We start from the raw sequence: 16638 nt of genomic DNA on the forward strand, positions 1-16638 counted from the left end.
AGCCACCACTGAACCCAGAGTCCGTCCATGGCTCCCAGCATCAATGGCGGTCAACAGGGAAGAAACAGAGCTTATTTGTCCTGCTTTCTGCCTGGTCAGGTCGTCAGTCCTGACCAAGCCTGCCGTGGCCAGATCAAGACCTTTGGTCATGTGATAGTTGGGCAGAGAATGTGACATTTGATCCTGGGAGTAATTGTAGTCTCCAGCTTTTCATCTGTAATTTAGTTTTTGTAAAAGAATTGACATTATAGCTGCAATTTTTCTACAGCAATTCTATCCGCAACCCACACTGCTCCTGTGTAAGTGTGAGCTGCAGTTGAAGTAAGGGGAGGATTCAAATAAGCACAGAGGTGGAAGGGAGCCAGTGAAGGCAAGCAGGACTTTCCACTGGAGCCAGGCCGTCTGTGGGGGGCTGATGGGCTAGGAATCAGTTCCCAGAAGTGGAGGCCAAGCTGTCTGCTAATAGAGGATATTCACCAGGTAATCGTGCGAGGCCAGGACCGCGTTCAGAAGGTCCAGATGCCAGCCAAAGCTTGAAGCCCTGTTAGAAGATTCTAGATCTAGACACGTTACTTCTGATCATGTCTGTCTGTCTCTTTTAAGAATATATTTTTAAAACAGCCTATTTTGTGATGTTGATGACTTTTAATTAAAGTCTATTTTTAGTTAAAACCTTAAGTAGACATTTTAGACTCTAGTGATTCGTTTGAATTGAGGTCTCTAATAATCATGAACTTTCTGAGATGAAGACCTCTTTTTGCTACGAGAGATATAGATTCATGTTATTTGAATCTATATCTCTCGTAGCAAAAATAAGCAAGTCCAGATGGATTTTCATCGTGGGAGAAAATAATATCTATCATTTGTCAAATACTATGCTTTCTCATTATTCGTTACCTGACTGTAATGCAGCGTGTACCGCTTCCTAAAATAGCACATTTGGTGCCATAGGCTGAAATGCTTAGGGTTTTTAGCTTTTCTGTTAAAACCGAAAGCCCAGTGCAATCGAGTCAATTCCGACTCATAGCAACCCTAGAGGACAGAGTAGAACTGCCCCACAGAGTTCGCAAGGAGCGCCTGGCGGATTCGAACTGCCGACTGTTTGGTTAGCAGCCGTAGCACTTAACCACTATGCTACCAGGGTTTCTGCTTTTGTGTTAGGGGGTGGTGTGGTGTAAATTGTGATTTTTTGTTGTTGTTGTTAGAAAACCAGTATATCACTTGGGATGGATTTGAAGTGAATTGGGCCATAATCAGATTTTAAGTGGCTAAACAAAGTTTAAAAAGCAAGTACAGTAAAATCTACTAGAGCCAGAACCTGTGTAAGGGGGAAACCTGTTTAAGAGGGAAAACTCTTGGTATTTGTGAGGTAGGATTCTTAATAGAGAGCAATACAAAAGACTGCACCCTGTCAAAGCTGGAAAACTTGCCAGAAAAATAAGGCAGCCCCGTCAAGTTCTGGCTGCCACAGGCTTTGTTATAATAATAACAGAAGATATTTCTGGTACAGGACCAGCAGTACCAGATGGTACACGCACCAGATAACACACTCACCTTCCGATAGTGCAACTTTGAGTACACGTTGCTGACTGTCCTTAGTCCACGCAGAGTTACACTTCCATTCAACAACGTGCTGACAGTTCCTAAAGAAAGCCACTTGAAAAAGGGCACAGCTCAGATATCCCCTCATTTGACCAACTCCATCCTAGGCGCAGCGTATTTCCAGAGTAAGCCACATGTCACGTCGTACTTGATCCGTTTTCTAAGGTTTCAAGACAGTGACAGTATGGTAAAGGACAACAATGCAGAGGAAGTAAGTCCTGATTACTATACGCACACACTTTCGACAGCAGGGGGAAACCTTTCACAAATAAGACCCAGATAAAGAACAGGCAAACAGCAACTTCGTACAAGAAACATAACACATCCTGTACACTGTTTTCACTGCGCTGTCATCATCTGTCCAAACGCGTCCTGGTTCACTTGGTGTCATCGTCAGTATCTGCCTGCCTTGCCACCCGGAAACCACTCCATCTGCTAGAGCTGCTCCGACGTGTGCCAAGGCTCTGCTGCGTGCATGCGGCCGCCGCCAGCCTTGTCGACGTGTGGTGGCACGTCTCTCTCCTACTGTTTCCTTTTCAGTGTTTGCCACATGCAGGGTTTTTTTTTCCCCTTGTGTAAATATTGGAATATAAAAATACAAGGGTAAATTACATTTTGTATTAAGATGATTAATAGCATATATCATTAAAAGTGGTTTTTAGTTCACTATTTAGCACATTCTCAAACTGCCTTCTGGATTCCAAGTCTGTTTTAGTCTTCTCATCAAGCAGTTGTTCAGACAGAGCAAGGGGATACTTGGTGGTTTAAAGTCAGGAATGGTGTGGGTCAGCGTTGTGTTGTTTCACCACACCTATTCAATCAGTGTGGTCAGCAAATAATCTGAGAACTGGACTGTATGAAGAAGGATGGGCATCAGGACTGGAGGAAGACTCATTAATAACCTTCAATATGCAGATGAAGCAACCTTGCTTGCTGAAAGTGAAGAGGACTTGAAGCACTTACTGATGAAGATCAAAGACCACAGCCTTCAGTATGGTTTGCCCCTCAACATAAAGAAAACAAAAATCCTCACAACTGGACCAATGAGCAACATCATGATAAACAGAGAAAAGATTGAAGTTGCCAAGGATTTCATTTTACTTGGATCCACAATCAACAGCCATGGAAGCAGCAGTCAAGAAATGAGCTGATGCATTGCATTGGGTAAATCTGCTGCAAAGGACCTCCTTAAAGTGTTGAAAAGCAAAGATGTCACCTTGAAGACTAAGGTGCGCCTGACCCAAGCCATGGTATTTTCAGTCGCCTCACATGCATGGGAAAGCTGAACGGTGAATAAGGAAGACTGAAGAATTGGCACATTCCAATTGTGGTACTGGTGAAGAGTATTGAATATACCATGGACTGCCAGAGGAACAAACAAATCTGTCTTGGAAGAAGTACAGACAGAATGCCCCTCAGAAGCAAGGATGGTAAGACTTCAGCTTACTTCCTGTGAACATGCCATCGGGACAGACCATTCCCTAGAGAAAGACATCATGCTTATTAGTAAAGTGGAGGGTCAGGGAAAAAGAGAGAGACCGTCAACGAGATCGACTGACAGAGTGGCCGCAACAGTAGGCTCAACCCTACCTGCCGCTGGGAGGGTGGTGCAGGGGCGGGCAGCGTTCTGTTCTCTTGTATAGAGGGTCGCTATGAGTTGGAGTTGGAGCCCACTCAGCAGCACCTAACAACAACAACATCAACTGATTAATTAATAACTGATTTTTTTTCTTCAGGAGTGTATTTCTTTTTAATTCAAAAACAAAATAGTAACATTTCTTGTTAGTTTCTTAATTTTACCAAATACAAAGTTGATGCTGTGAATACAGTTTTGATATATTAATATAGTTTTTATCGTCCTAATTTGCACGCAGAAAGAAAAACCAGGGCTTTGTCACAGCTGTCCGTGTACGTGTGGTGGTTTTGTTTGGTGCTGCTGTACTGAGTGCTGTCTTTCCTACTGCACCCTTTTCAGTGTGGTGTTTCTTCTTTTTGCTTAGGGTGCGGGTCAGGATAAACTCGGAATCTATGTCAAATCTGTTGTCAAAGGAGGCGCTGCAGATGTGGTTAGTATAAATTTAAAAATGTAAATTTCCAGCGTAGTGCATTTAACCAGTGGTGTGAGATAATCCACTGGTAGATTTAGTTATGAAACACTATGTAACATTTGCTAAAAAAGAAAAAAATTTGTGAAAGAATGAGTACAGTATGTACTAACTACCTTTTCTTGTTCTTCCCCTCTCCCCTCTGCTATTCCCACATCCTAACGCACACCCATCTGCACACTCACACCCGCACACTCACACACACGTGCTCACACACACGGGCTCACACACACGCAACCCTCTGGGTGTAAACAGGACGGACGGCTGGCTGCAGGTGACCAGCTCCTCAGTGTGGACGGGCGGAGTCTGGTAGGACTGTCTCAGGAGAGGTATGACTTTTTGTTTGACGATCTATGCTTGCAGTTTATGCAGTTTTTGATGATATTTGGCATTAAATCTTGGAATTGGAAGATGAAAAATAACGCTGAAAAGTCATATTCTTTTCATCTTTTAAAGTGTAAAACTCTTAGTGTATGTGACATTTCATTTGCTAGCAGATTATAAATATGTATTTTGGCCTGGAACAGTTTCTTTGAAACTAAAAAGAATACTGTGTACTTCTTGAAGTTTCTGAATGTCATCTTATTATTCTTGATATAATAATAGATGTGTTCTCAGGTTTTGGTAGTTAAATTACCTGCATGCCTGCTTCTTCCTTTAAAAATTACCTGAAAGTCAAGAGTACCACCCAGAAGAGCAGGCGAAGCTGCCAGATACGGCCGTGGTCATAGGCCACCGTGGCAACAGGAGACACTGGATGACACCCTCCTGACATTTGTGATGGCTCTCTTCCTAGGGCAGCAGAACTCATGACAAGAACAAGCTCTGTGGTGACATTAGAAGTGGCAAAACAAGGAGCGATTTATCACGGCCTTGCTACACTGCTCAACCAGCCGTCTCCAATGATGCAAAGACGTAAGGACTCCTTACAAATAACTGACTGCTCCTGTGCTGCCATGCCTGACTCTTACTGAACACTTCCTATAAGCCAGGCACTTCCCAGTCGGTGCCTCTTCTAGTACTCAGCCAAACCTACGGAGTCAGTATTACCATTATTCCAGTTTTAAAGATCAGGAAGTTGAGTATGAGAGCAGTTGCATACGGTGCCCAAGATACTATCTATCGGTTGCTAGAAGCAGGCTTCAGATGTGGGCCATGTGACCTGGGGGTCCCTCCCCTCAGAGCCGGCTAACCTGCCGTCTGTCTGAGTGTCCCGTTGCTGGTGAGCTTCCATGTGCCTGGCATACAGTAGACGGCAGTGGTGGGTGGACTCGTGTGTGGATAATTCCCAGCTTTGATAGCAGGCAGACTACCAGGGCTTTAGAGAACGTATAGAACCCTTCACTGAGTGACGGTACACGCACATTGAGAGTGGTTGCTGTAGTCTGTGTTTGCTGAGACAGGACATGAACATCCAGTCATATGTAATTCACTTTAAGCAACAAAGTTTCTTGAATAAAGTAATTTGCATATGGAAACCATGGTTTTGAAAATCATCAAAAATCTCAGAGTAAAGTCAATATAAATGTAAGGCTTTTTAAAGACTTGGTTAGAAAACCAGGACGACTCACATTGTCTCTGAAATCATGAAATACCTCCTGGATTAACCCTAATGACGCACTTTGCTGAACGTGTGCCCAGCCCTCTGGTAGGGCCTCACGGCAGCCCTCACCCCCGTAAGTCAGAAGTCCGGGGAGTCAGAGCCGCACAGCCAGGCCAGCTGCTGATGGCAGCTAACAGAGAGGCATCTGAGCACCTGAACCACATGCTTATTAGGGAAAAAAAGGAACCTGAACAGCCGTGTCTTGTGTGATGCATGTGCTTTAGCATAACAAAATGTCATATTTTGGTTGTCTGATTTCTTAGTTTAACGTCATTTAGAAGAAACAAACTGGATGTGAAGAGTTGGAAATCAAAGAGGGAAGCTGTTAAAAGTAGGTAGTAAATAGGGTCATAAAGCCAGAGGATACGAAACCGAGTGATAAACGGAGAGCTGAACAACGCATCACGTGATGGGTGATCATAGGATAAGACCCAGAGAGACTGAAAAATTAGCTACTTTTTAGGATGTGTAGGAAGTATAGTATCTATCAGTAAAAAAAACTTCAAAAGTAGTTTTAATACTTAGAAGAGATAGTTTCAGTTTATGAGAAAATAGCCTTTGAAAATGTACTTTTAAAAAATACGTTTATTTGAAAGTTTTTAGGAGAGTCTATGGAAATATTTACCATTAAATAAAAACCACCTATTTCTTACACTAATAACAAGTTCTTAGAGAATTTTAGACATTGTAAAATTAGGGTAATTCATAATTCAAATAAGACAAACTCTTAACAAATGAATTCTTGACCGTGCTTTGATTTCAGTTTCAGATCGCCGTGGCTCAGGTAAACCCCGACCAAAGAGCGAAGGTTTTGAGCTCTATAATAATTCAGCTCAGAATGGGTCCCCCGAGAGCCCTCAGCTGCCTTGGGCAGAGTACAGCGAACCAAAGAAACTGCCGGGCGATGACAGGCTGATGAAGAATAGGGCTGATCACCGTTCCAGTCCCAACGTAGCAAGTAAGAGTTGCCTTCTGTCCTCTTGTCTTTAAATTCTCTCCAGTTGCATCCCAGTGCCTGCATGGGTCCCCATCAGAGTGAGGCTGGGCGCTGCAGGGCGTGGAGACCGCTGCTCTTCAGCAAGAGTCAGAACCAAGCTGGAAGCCTTATGGTTCAGCGCATGCTCTAGGCAGATCCAGTGGTTGTGTCTGCAGCAGGGGCAGCCGCCGCAGGGGCAGCAGACTACCAGCAAGCAGGAGGGTCGATGGCTTGTCCATTTTTATATAATGGTGTAAGGAAAAAAAGAGGAGGAATATGCAACAGAGACTGGTAGCTCATGCAGCCGCCGCTTTTGCCAGCCCCTGGCGTTCAGGCACAGCACTTGCTCCAGCTGGGATCCCCCGAGGAGTGGTGTGGACATGGGAGGCCTGATGCCTCACCTCTGTGTTTATCTCTGTGAGCTAGACACCTCGCTTACATTACAGTAGGAAGATGAATGCGACATGGTTATCTGTAAAGAGCGTTGTTATATTCCATTTGTTTGTCTGCTTAACATTAAACTTTCTTTTCCTGATTGCGTCCAACAGACCAGCCCCCTAGTCCTGGAGGGAAACACACATATGCCACGGGAACAACAGCTAAGATAACGTCGGTTTCTACTGGAAACCTCTGCACTGAGGTCTGAAGAGATAAGCGAAAAGCTTCCTACTGCACTTAAATACATAGGCTTCCTCTAGGATGGCTAAGTTACCCAAAAAATGTTTACTCTGTAGATTAGCTGGAACATAGTTGACAAATTTGCAGTATTTAATCTTTTGATTTTGGATGCATTGATTAAGTGCTCGGCTGCTAACCAAAAGGTTGGCAGTTCGAACTCAACCAGCTGCTGTGTGGGAGAAAGATGTGGCAGTCTGCTTCTGTAAAGATTATAGCCTTGGAAACCCTATGGGGTAGTTCTGCTCTCTCCTCTAGGGCCGCTATGGGTTGGAAATGACTTGACGGCAATGGATTTTGTTTTTTGTTTTTTTTTTTGGTAGTCAAGTAAATTAGTTTTAAATTAATAAGTCTTGGCAGAATAAATGTTTGATCATTATTCTCTGAATGGAATCGAACACTGATTTTTAACACGTTTTTTTAAAGTTATTACTTTTTATTTTGAAGTAAATAATTGGAATTCAGTAAGCCCATTGTACAGATTGTGAGAGCCAGTTCTCCTTTGTTCTTGCCTTTCCCAGGAGCAGACCCCTCCACCCAGGCCTGAAGCATACCCCATTCCCACGCAGACATACCCCAGAGAGTATTTTACGTTCCCCGCGTCCAAGTCCCAGGACCGGATGGGTCCTCCACAGAGCCAGTGGCCAACTCATGAGGATAAGCCACACATGCACACAGACAGTAACCATTCCGGTATTGCGATTCAGGTGAGAAACCTTTTTCAACCCTAAAGGAATGCAGCGGACTGGTCTGATGGGTGGACATAGTGGCCTCTGAGACACAGTTGACATTTTCTGTAGAGCAGGGTTGCTGTTGGCATCTCATGTTTTCTTTCATGGTTTTGTGGTTGCGTCTGAGGAAAACGGGGCAGGATGGAATACTTAATATGAAGAGGGGTTCTTTGTTGTCTTAGTGTTTGATGATGAAACATCAGTCATGGAAAGCCTTAACCGCGGTTTGTAAGGAAAAATTCACTGATTCTGGGAGTGGGGAATGGAACCCGGGGGGTACATCTCATACTTGTCTATGTCAGAAATCAGAAGTTGCCCTGGCCCTGCCCTTCCTGGCCTTGCCCTTGAAGCTTATGGTGAGGTGGGGTCAGACAGACAGGCACATGGTACATACAGCCAGGGCCACTCGAGAGGTGTAGCTGGACCCTGGGCCCTGGACAGCAGAGGGAATAGCTGTGAACATGTGTGGGTGGAGAGCCTGGAGTGTCTGTGTGGGAGAACAGAGGGTGGAAGTGACAGAGTAGCAGAGTCTAGGCTGTTGAGGTGGGCCGGAGCCAGGTTGCTTGCTTAACATAGATACCAGCCTTTAAGTCGGTAGGTGCTGCAACAGAGAGGAATTGCAGGAGTATAGTCTGAAGGCCTGGGCTCCAAAATTTTATACTTTTGAAGTGTCTGTTCTACAGATACCAGGAAATTTCATGATGTTTTTATTTGGTCGGTAGACTGTATACCCAGTAATCAGGAAACTATTTCTGTGTATAAAGTAAAGATGTGGGAAAATGTTGGGGGTAAATCTTCCATTTTTTTGGTCAACTACTTAGTTTTTTAGTGATATTTTATCTATTTTGTTGGTTTATTTTCTGGATTTACATCTTAATGTACTGTTCACTAACAGGGCAGGAGAAAAGCATGTTTGAGTCATAGTGAATCACTTGCCAGTTGACTTCCTTTAGGGTTGCTGTTTTCAGACTGGAGACGAGCCCTTTGACCAAAGTGTACCCCCAGCCGCCTATCTCTGTCTGTCTGACAGATTGACACAACTATGCCCTGTACCTACTGAGATGAGAGCAGAAGTATCCGGATGTATTTGACCTGTGTTTTTTTTTTTTTTTTTTTGCTCTAGTATGCATAGTTCTATCAGAAGTCCTTAAAACCAGTCCTAAGCTTGTGGATTGATCAAACGGTTAAAATCCAATAATTACTCTTGATAGTCATTAGAACATTGCCTTGGAGACGTTGTTGTCATTGCTTCTCCCATGATTAGATTAAACCCCTCACCCCCTCCACCCCCCATGCTCTCGGAGTCAGCAGTACATGACTGGTCCCGCACAGACGTGTGCAAGCAGTGGTGGAAGGGAAGGGGCACGGTCGAGGAAGGGCCTGATTTTTTTCCACCTATTTTACCTTTTTAGCAATCATGTAGAGAGAAAGTACAACTTTTGCTTTTCACGAGATAAAGAAACTCACTGAGAAAGCACTGTTGTTCCATGTAGCCGGCGAGCTGCCAGGCTAGACTTCAGCCCCTGCTCTGTGCACTCTGTTGTCTTAGTAGTTTTTCTCCCTGAAGATAAAATGTTTATGAATATTTAGTAGTGCCCTCAGATAAGTGGCTGAAGTGTAACAGTTTTTGTTTTCCAGCGTGTTACCCGTTCCCAGGAAGAGCTGCGAGACGACCAAGCGTACCAGCTCGAGAGGCATCGACTAGCACCAGCCGAGGATCGAAAGTCGGACAGTGATATGTGGATAAACCAGAGCTCCTCAGTGGAGTCCAGCACATCGAGCCAAGAGCACCTGAACCATTCCTCTAAATCTGTCACTCCTGCGTCCACTTTAACCAAAAGTGGCCCTGGCCGCTGGAAAACGCCAACTGCCATCCAGCCGACCCCGGTGGCCATCTCCCAGCCCATCCGCACAGACCTCCCCCCGCCGCCTCCACCTCCCCCAGTGCACTATGCCAGTGACTTTGACGGGTTGCCAATGGACCTGCCTCTGCCACCACCCCCCTCTGTTGGCCAGGTGGGCGCCCTGTCTGCCCAGGTGGCCACTGCAGAGCGGAAGAAGAGAGAAGAGCAGCAGCGGTGGTACGAGAAGGAAAAGGCCCGCCTGGAAGAGGAGCGTGAGAGGAAGCGGAGGGAGCAGGAACGGAAGCTGGGCCAGATGCGCACACAGTCCCTGAACCCTGCACAGTTCTCCCCTGTGACCATGCAGCCTGTGAAGCCCGAGAAGCCCTCCACCCTGCAGAGGCCCCAGGAGACCGTCATCCGCGAGCTGCAGCCACAGCAGCAGCCGCGCACCATCGAGCGGCGGGACCTGCAGTACATCACCATCAGCAAGGAGGAGTTGTCATCCAGCGACAGCCTGTCCCCAGACCCCTGGAAGCGGGACGCCAAGGAGAAGCTGGAGAAGCAGCAGCAGATGCACATTGTGGACATGCTGAGCCGAGAGATCCAGGAGCTGCAGGGCAAGCCCGACCGCACTGCCGAGGAGAACGACCGTCTCCGCAAACTCATGCTGGAGTGGCAGTTCCAGAAGCGGCTGCAGGAGTCCAAGCAGAAGGACGAGGATGACGAGGACGAGGAGGACGACGACATGGACACCTTGCTGGTCATGCAGCGCCTGGAGGCCGAGAGGAGAGCCAGGGTAAAGGGTTCTTCGCGGTTGGGCTCCCGTGCCCCCATCGTAGCTCCCTGGCCACCAGAGAGGCCGGAGCTCTGATCTCGACGGGGGGCTTTCAAGACATGCGGTGTCAGCTAGTGTCACAGGAGTAAGCCAGGGCTGTGAGGCTGAGAACTTAAGTGGAACATGAAATTGTTTTAGTTAGTAAATGCATAGTTACCTTTAGTTGAAACCACAAGAGTATACTAATAATTAGTAATGATCTTGATCAGGGGTCAGCAGATGTTTTCTTAACAGCCAAGATACTAAATATCTTAGGCTTTGTGGGCCACGCAGACTCTCACTACCACTCAGCTCTGCCATTACAGCACAACAGCAGCCGTAGCCCATTTGTCAACAGACGGATGTGACTGTATTCCAATAAAATTTTATTTACAAAAACAAGTGGTGGGCCATCTGCTGGCCCCAGATCCCGATCATCAGCACTTCATGGTGGTTAACAAAGGAAACTGCTTAGGACATCAAATTTAAGTTTTTAATGTCATTGCCAGGAATAGAATCTTCATAGTAGTTGTATTGGTGATGAAGCAAGTGGATGTATTCAATTAATGACAACTCTACAGTATTCCCTCCTTATCTACACGGGATAAATAGTACTGAACCCTATATATACTGTGTTTTGTTCTATACATACAACCTATGATAAAGTTTTTACTTACAAATTAGGCACAGTAAGAGATTAACAATAACTAATAATAAAATGGAACAGTTTTAACAGTATACTATCATAAAAATGAAGGAATGATGGAGCAGGACGGCCCGAGATTTCATCGTGCTCTGTCTGTACTCATGGAACGTTTTTGGGCTGTGGTTGAGAGTAACTGAGACTGCAGAGAGCAAAACCGCAGATGAGGGGGACTACTATACTTCAGTTTAGTGTAAAGATACTGAGAACTTACGGTATTATTCATAGTTCTTCCATATTATAAAAATTAGCTACTTTTTTTCTTTCAAATAAAGTAAAACTTAAATAGTTTAATGCTATAAATTGTCAAAATGCCAAATTTGAGAGGAAAACAAGATGCTTTGTTACCTCTGTTGTTGGCAGAGATGTCAGCAGAGGACGCTTCCAGGAGCCGGCAGCGCTCCCCATAACTGGAGGATGGTGCCGCCGACCACTTCCTGCTCATACGTTCTAGGGATCTTTAAAAAAATCACACAGTGCAGTGTTCAGAGGAAAGACAGCCAAGAGCATGTTTTTCCTATCGTTTGGGTTCTGTTTCTCATGCCAGTTGTCGTCCAATGCTGTCTATACTAAAAGCCCAAGGCAGCAACAACCCCACGAGGAACACGGTGGGCCTGCTGTCTCCTGACAACACGGAGCCTTAGCTAGCCAGGGTCAGACCCGGCGCCCAGCTTTGCGGCCCTTCTCCATGTGCCTTGTGGACTGTTTCCTGAAGAGTCACGTGCACACACAGTTCTTACATACCTACACTCAGCCTGTGTGTGTGTCGTTTTTCCAAAAGTCAGCTAGAGTCCCTCTTGAGACAGTTTCTTACATGAAGGCCTAAATGTTCACTATTAGATCGTGTTATTATTGTTTTCCAGCACACTAGTAGTGACTTCCATAAGAATGACTAGATTTACCAGAAGTGTTATTTTGTTTGAAAAAGCAGCGATTTGATGAATATGTGCTTTACTGTAAGAATCTCTTCAACAGCTCTCACTTTGTGTGGCCCTCGCTGCTCCCGCCAGTACCTAAAACTGTCATTTCTGTGCTTGCTGTTGTCCTGTGTGATTCCCTCCTCTCTAGCCAGGGTCACTGTGGGGACGTCACAGGGTGAGCCATTGAAAAGGTAACTGTACCAATGGCCTTGCCTGTCCCACCTCCAAAATACAAGAGAAAGACAGGTTTATCTTTCCTATATCCACACACTCTGATTATAAAATTCTTGTTGCTGGGAAGTAAGATTACTCTTTTGTGTTGTTTTAACTATATTCCAACAATGGTGAAAAACTAGGAATTACACTGTAATAATTCTGTAATTATTCTTTCCTGTGAAGACTAAATTTTTATTAAAGGTCTGTCAGACTTTTTCCAAATGGTTAAACACTGAAAATTTCAAGGCCTCTGAGTATGAATTATGGTATTTGGAAAGCTGCTGAAGACAATTTTTTTAAAGTACATGTGTATTTATTATTATTTGGATTAAGATTAACATTAGTCTTATAAGAGAGCTGAGGTAAATTTTGTTTTTTTAGTTTCTGTGTACCTCAATGATGAAACTCAAATATTTGATACCAGGTGGACGTTTTTCTGTTTCTGATACTACCAGTTAGTTTATAGTACTTTACTTTTCTCATTGGCTTGCCCTTCAAAAACAGGTGAAGTAAGATAGCAACAAAAATGCCAGTGGCAAGGAATACAGGGCTGAACTTAACTTTTTTTTCACACTTCATCTTTCTTTTTTTTTTTTTTCCTTCTCTGTTACCTGCAGCAGACTGCTATGCCAGCAATCTCTGTTCTAGATTTGGTATGTTCTCGTTTCTTTGCCTTTGGTACTTTTTTCCTGTCTCAGTTTCTTTTTCTTTCAGTGATGGTTGTTCTGTGTTCTCAGTAGCCCCGGCTCCCCATAGGGGTGGCCAGCCCAGGTGCATAGTTGAGTGCCTCTAGAAGCATGCGTTTGAATGTCCTAGGTCTCCTCACTGCTTCTCTCCCTTAGCTTTAAGTGTTACTGCTTGTTTATGGTTTTCACCTGTTCTTAGTTTTAGTCATAGAACCAATTCTGTGTACCCTTATGTAGTTATAACGTGTGAGCAAATGAAAAGAATTTTGCAATAAGTAATCCATTTCATTTTTGTTGCTTTAGAACTGTGTTTAAAATACTAAATTGTTGGAAACTCAGTTGAAATGGGGTTGACACAGTTTGCCACTTACAGCCTAACTATTGACAGAGATTTCCAGTACAGATTTATTTATTTTTTAATTAATAACACATGGATTTTAGCTTTTAGCCATACCAATTTATAGCCTGCCAAAACACATTTCTGATCACATTCTCATGTCATTTCCTGGGCTGAATATCAGTACTGAGGGTGTCTGGTCAGCCGTGTGGTCCCACAGCACTTAACAACTGGACACATGCCCCTCTGGACAGTCATGTGCTGACTGCAGGACGGACCCTGAGGCCTGTGCACTTCGGCCAACCTGGGATGCAGCAAGCCAGTGCAAGAGGGCACTTTAAATAACCTCTGGGTCCAGATGCACTTCCGGCCAGCCTGGGATGCAGTGAGCCATCATGCCAGAGGGCACTTCAAATAACCCCTGTGTCCAGGTTTCACTTCAGTGGTCTTTCCACCAAATAACTACTCTCTCCTTTTTCTGAAACCTGCATTTCTTTTACTTGAGACAAAGATGATAAAAAAAAAAAAAAAAAAAAACACTTCTTCTCCCTAGTTCCTGTTGTGTTGAGGTGTCCCTAAGGCAGGCGGCTAGCTTGCTGACCCACTAGAGTGAGGCTGTTCCAGCAGGCACTTGGTCGGGATCCTGGATACCAGGCCCCACAGAGGCAGCATCTGGGACGGTGGCACCTCTGGTTTATATGGCAAATGAACGATAATATTTAAGGATATGGGCTGCACTTGGAGTTCTATTTCAGAGAAAAAGGTGATAGGTTTTTTGTTTTCTTTTAAGAGAAAAATTTGACTTAAGCATTGACCGTCAGATGCTTGTAAACGTTTCTAGCCCCATTCCCAGTAAACGTTCATGTTCCTGTCAATAACATCCTCAGGTATAGAATTGTAGCCCTGGGAGAACCTCTTCTGTCTCTGTGTTAATCCTCTCCTCAGGATCACAAGGCTGGTGGCACCCTAGGCCTTGTCACTGGGCTCTGACTGCCCAGACGGGGCTGCGTGGCAGCTCCTCTCTGTGCTCCCCGACAGGCTGCCTGGCCCTCCACCTCCTCTCTCCATCTGTCTCCCTCCTTTCCTGCTACACCCACTCCAGCCACACCCCTTGCAGACTAGAGGCTTGTCTGTCCAGTTCTTTTTAATATCTCCCCTCTCCAGTTCTACAGGTTCACACTGAACCCCAGCCCTCCACCCCACTGCAGCCTCTCTCTGCAACCCCCACCCCACTGCCACCTGCTCACTGAAGCCCCCACCCACTGCTGCCTGCTCTCTGCAACCCCCACCCCACTGCCACCTGCTCACTGAAGCCACCCCCTCACTGCTGCCTGCTCTCTGCAGCCCCCACCGCTCTGTCGCCAGCTCTCTGCAGCCCTCATCTCAGGTGGTTCCTGGGCTGCTCAGCAGAAACCTCACAGTCCTCAACACATCTGCTGAAAAAGTCCCTTGGCTGACTTTCTAGAATCTGATCCACTGGCCTGGGCTGCCACCTCTTCCTGCTGGATTCCTGCAGAAGCCTTTTTTTCCCTGGACCTTGCCCAGCCCCACTCTGTTTATAGCCTGTCCTCAGCACAGCAGCCAGCGTCCCCACCACAAACTGCCAGGCCCTGAAACACCTCCTAGCCCTGCAGGAGAGAGCAATCCAGACACTGTTCAGGGTCTGTGTGGTGCTGCGGTCTGCCTGCCCCTGCCTGCATCACAAACCAGTGTTATGGGTGCAGCAGAAAGGCAGATTCAGTATTTAAGAGACGCTCCTTGGAAACTCTATGGGGCAGTTCTACTCCGTCCTATAGGGTCGCTATGAGTCAGAATTGACTTGAGGGCACTGGGTTTTGGGCTGGGATCTGATAACACACATGATAAGGGAGAGAGTTGAGGCCCTAGCCAAAGTTTTCTACTACACAGAAAATGCCTCCTAATAAAACTCTTGTTAGGGACCATCTTCCAACTAGAAAGCGTTTGCCCTGATGGTCTCCTGGGGGCTGGTCTCCACTTAGTCTTGTTACCCACGTGTTAGTGGTCATCTGCAGCAGTTGTCCTTGACTGTAAGACACCTGTCATATGAGGTTAGGATTAGAACCCACCCTATTGAGGTATAAAAGAACAGTCGCAGGTACACGTTCACAGGTATAGGGTTAGGGCCTCAGTGTGTCTCTTTTTGGGGGATACAGTTCAGCCCATAACAGTAACTGGCAGGAGAAATGCCTCCACCTTGGGGCAGTCCCAGCTCCCTATCAGTGAGGTCATTTCTTTAGAGAGCTCGGCTGCTCTTCCATTTTCCCTTCCTGAAGACCTAAGCTAAATCTTCTCGCAGATGTTGCTTTCCTGTCTGGTCTTTAGGTGGGATTGTGGAAATGGAACATCCCAGGCACCAAAGGGGTTGAATTAAAAGCCTTATAAAAATTTTAAGGAAGAGTCAGACGGAAAACTATCTCAAGAGTTTTACCTCCAGGGAAACATACCTGTGGGAGGTAGCAGGTAGCCCATTCGCATGGTGTACCTCAGCAGTGTGACGTGGCTCTGCCTAGGGAATTAGGAGGAGAAGTGTTAGTTATCACCAGCAGGTCTGTGTTACGGAGTAGCACACGAAGTTCATGTGACCCTTTAAGAGAAAGCAGCTTTAAGAGAAAGACTCTTTAATGGCTCAGCCACTGGGGCACTTCAGCAGGAACATATGAAAAGCACTGACAGACTCTAAGCTATAGACCTTACAGCTTCTGATAAAATTGTCATTTTCTTTAAATTAAAAAAACAAATACCTGAGCTATGCTAAGGGGAGGGAGCTAACATTTATCAAGTGTCTAGTACTGTTCTCGACGGTTTCAGCACTACCATTTCATACACCCAACAACTGTGAAAGCAACTGTGTTCTGATGAGGAAGAGGTCCCTGGAGGTGGGCCAGTGAACTTGCTACATAGATAAACCGCTAAAACGTTGCAGGGCTAGGCACTGAGCCCAGGTGTCCCGGAACCAAAACCAAAACAAACCCGTTGCTGTCAGGTCGACTCCAGCTCTTAGCAGCCCTGTAGGACAGAGTAGACCTGTCCCATAGTTTCCAAGGAGCGCCTGGCGGATGTGAACTGCCCACCCTTTGGTCAGCAACTGTAGCTCTTAACCACTGCGCCACCAGGGTTTCCACCCAAAACCCGATAGTACTTAGTAATGACATAGTCGGGATTGTGTCAGGTTTTATCCTTAAAGATGTTTTCCAGGGTGAGTGTTTATAATGGGAGGGAACATAAGCAGAAGAAGTCTGTGGAGAAAATATTTAAGAGTAAGATGCTAGCAGATTTTAGTTGTTTTCAGTGAAAATGTCAAAAGGTAAAGGACCGTATTTTTTTTTTTCAGCTATCTAAACATGATTGTCTACTTTAATAGATTCTATAGAAAAGATGTAAGTTAATGTATATTTGTGATACACA

The 16638-nt window shown here is 45.4% G+C and overlaps 1 protein-coding gene across 7 annotated transcripts in view; it reads left to right on the plus strand.

Moving 5' to 3' along the window:
* Nucleotides 1–16638, plus strand: part of AFDN (afadin, adherens junction formation factor) — a 175405-nt gene that overhangs the window by 141386 nt on the left and 17381 nt on the right. For all 7 annotated transcript variants that reach the window (XM_064293260.1, XM_064293263.1, XM_064293274.1 and 4 more), the window contains exons 23-29: nt 3603–3668; nt 3963–4036; nt 4504–4622; nt 6074–6268; nt 6835–6926; nt 7483–7668; nt 9331–10332. In XM_064293260.1, coding sequence (XP_064149330.1) covers nt 3603–3668; nt 3963–4036; nt 4504–4622; nt 6074–6268; nt 6835–6926; nt 7483–7668; nt 9331–10332 — 1734 coding nt within the window. The remainder of the gene's footprint in view (nt 1–3602; nt 3669–3962; nt 4037–4503; nt 4623–6073; nt 6269–6834; nt 6927–7482; nt 7669–9330; nt 10333–16638) is intronic.

This window comes from Loxodonta africana, chromosome 1 (genome assembly GCF_030014295.1).
Source record: "Loxodonta africana isolate mLoxAfr1 chromosome 1, mLoxAfr1.hap2, whole genome shotgun sequence".
NCBI lineage: Eukaryota > Metazoa > Chordata > Mammalia > Proboscidea > Elephantidae > Loxodonta > Loxodonta africana.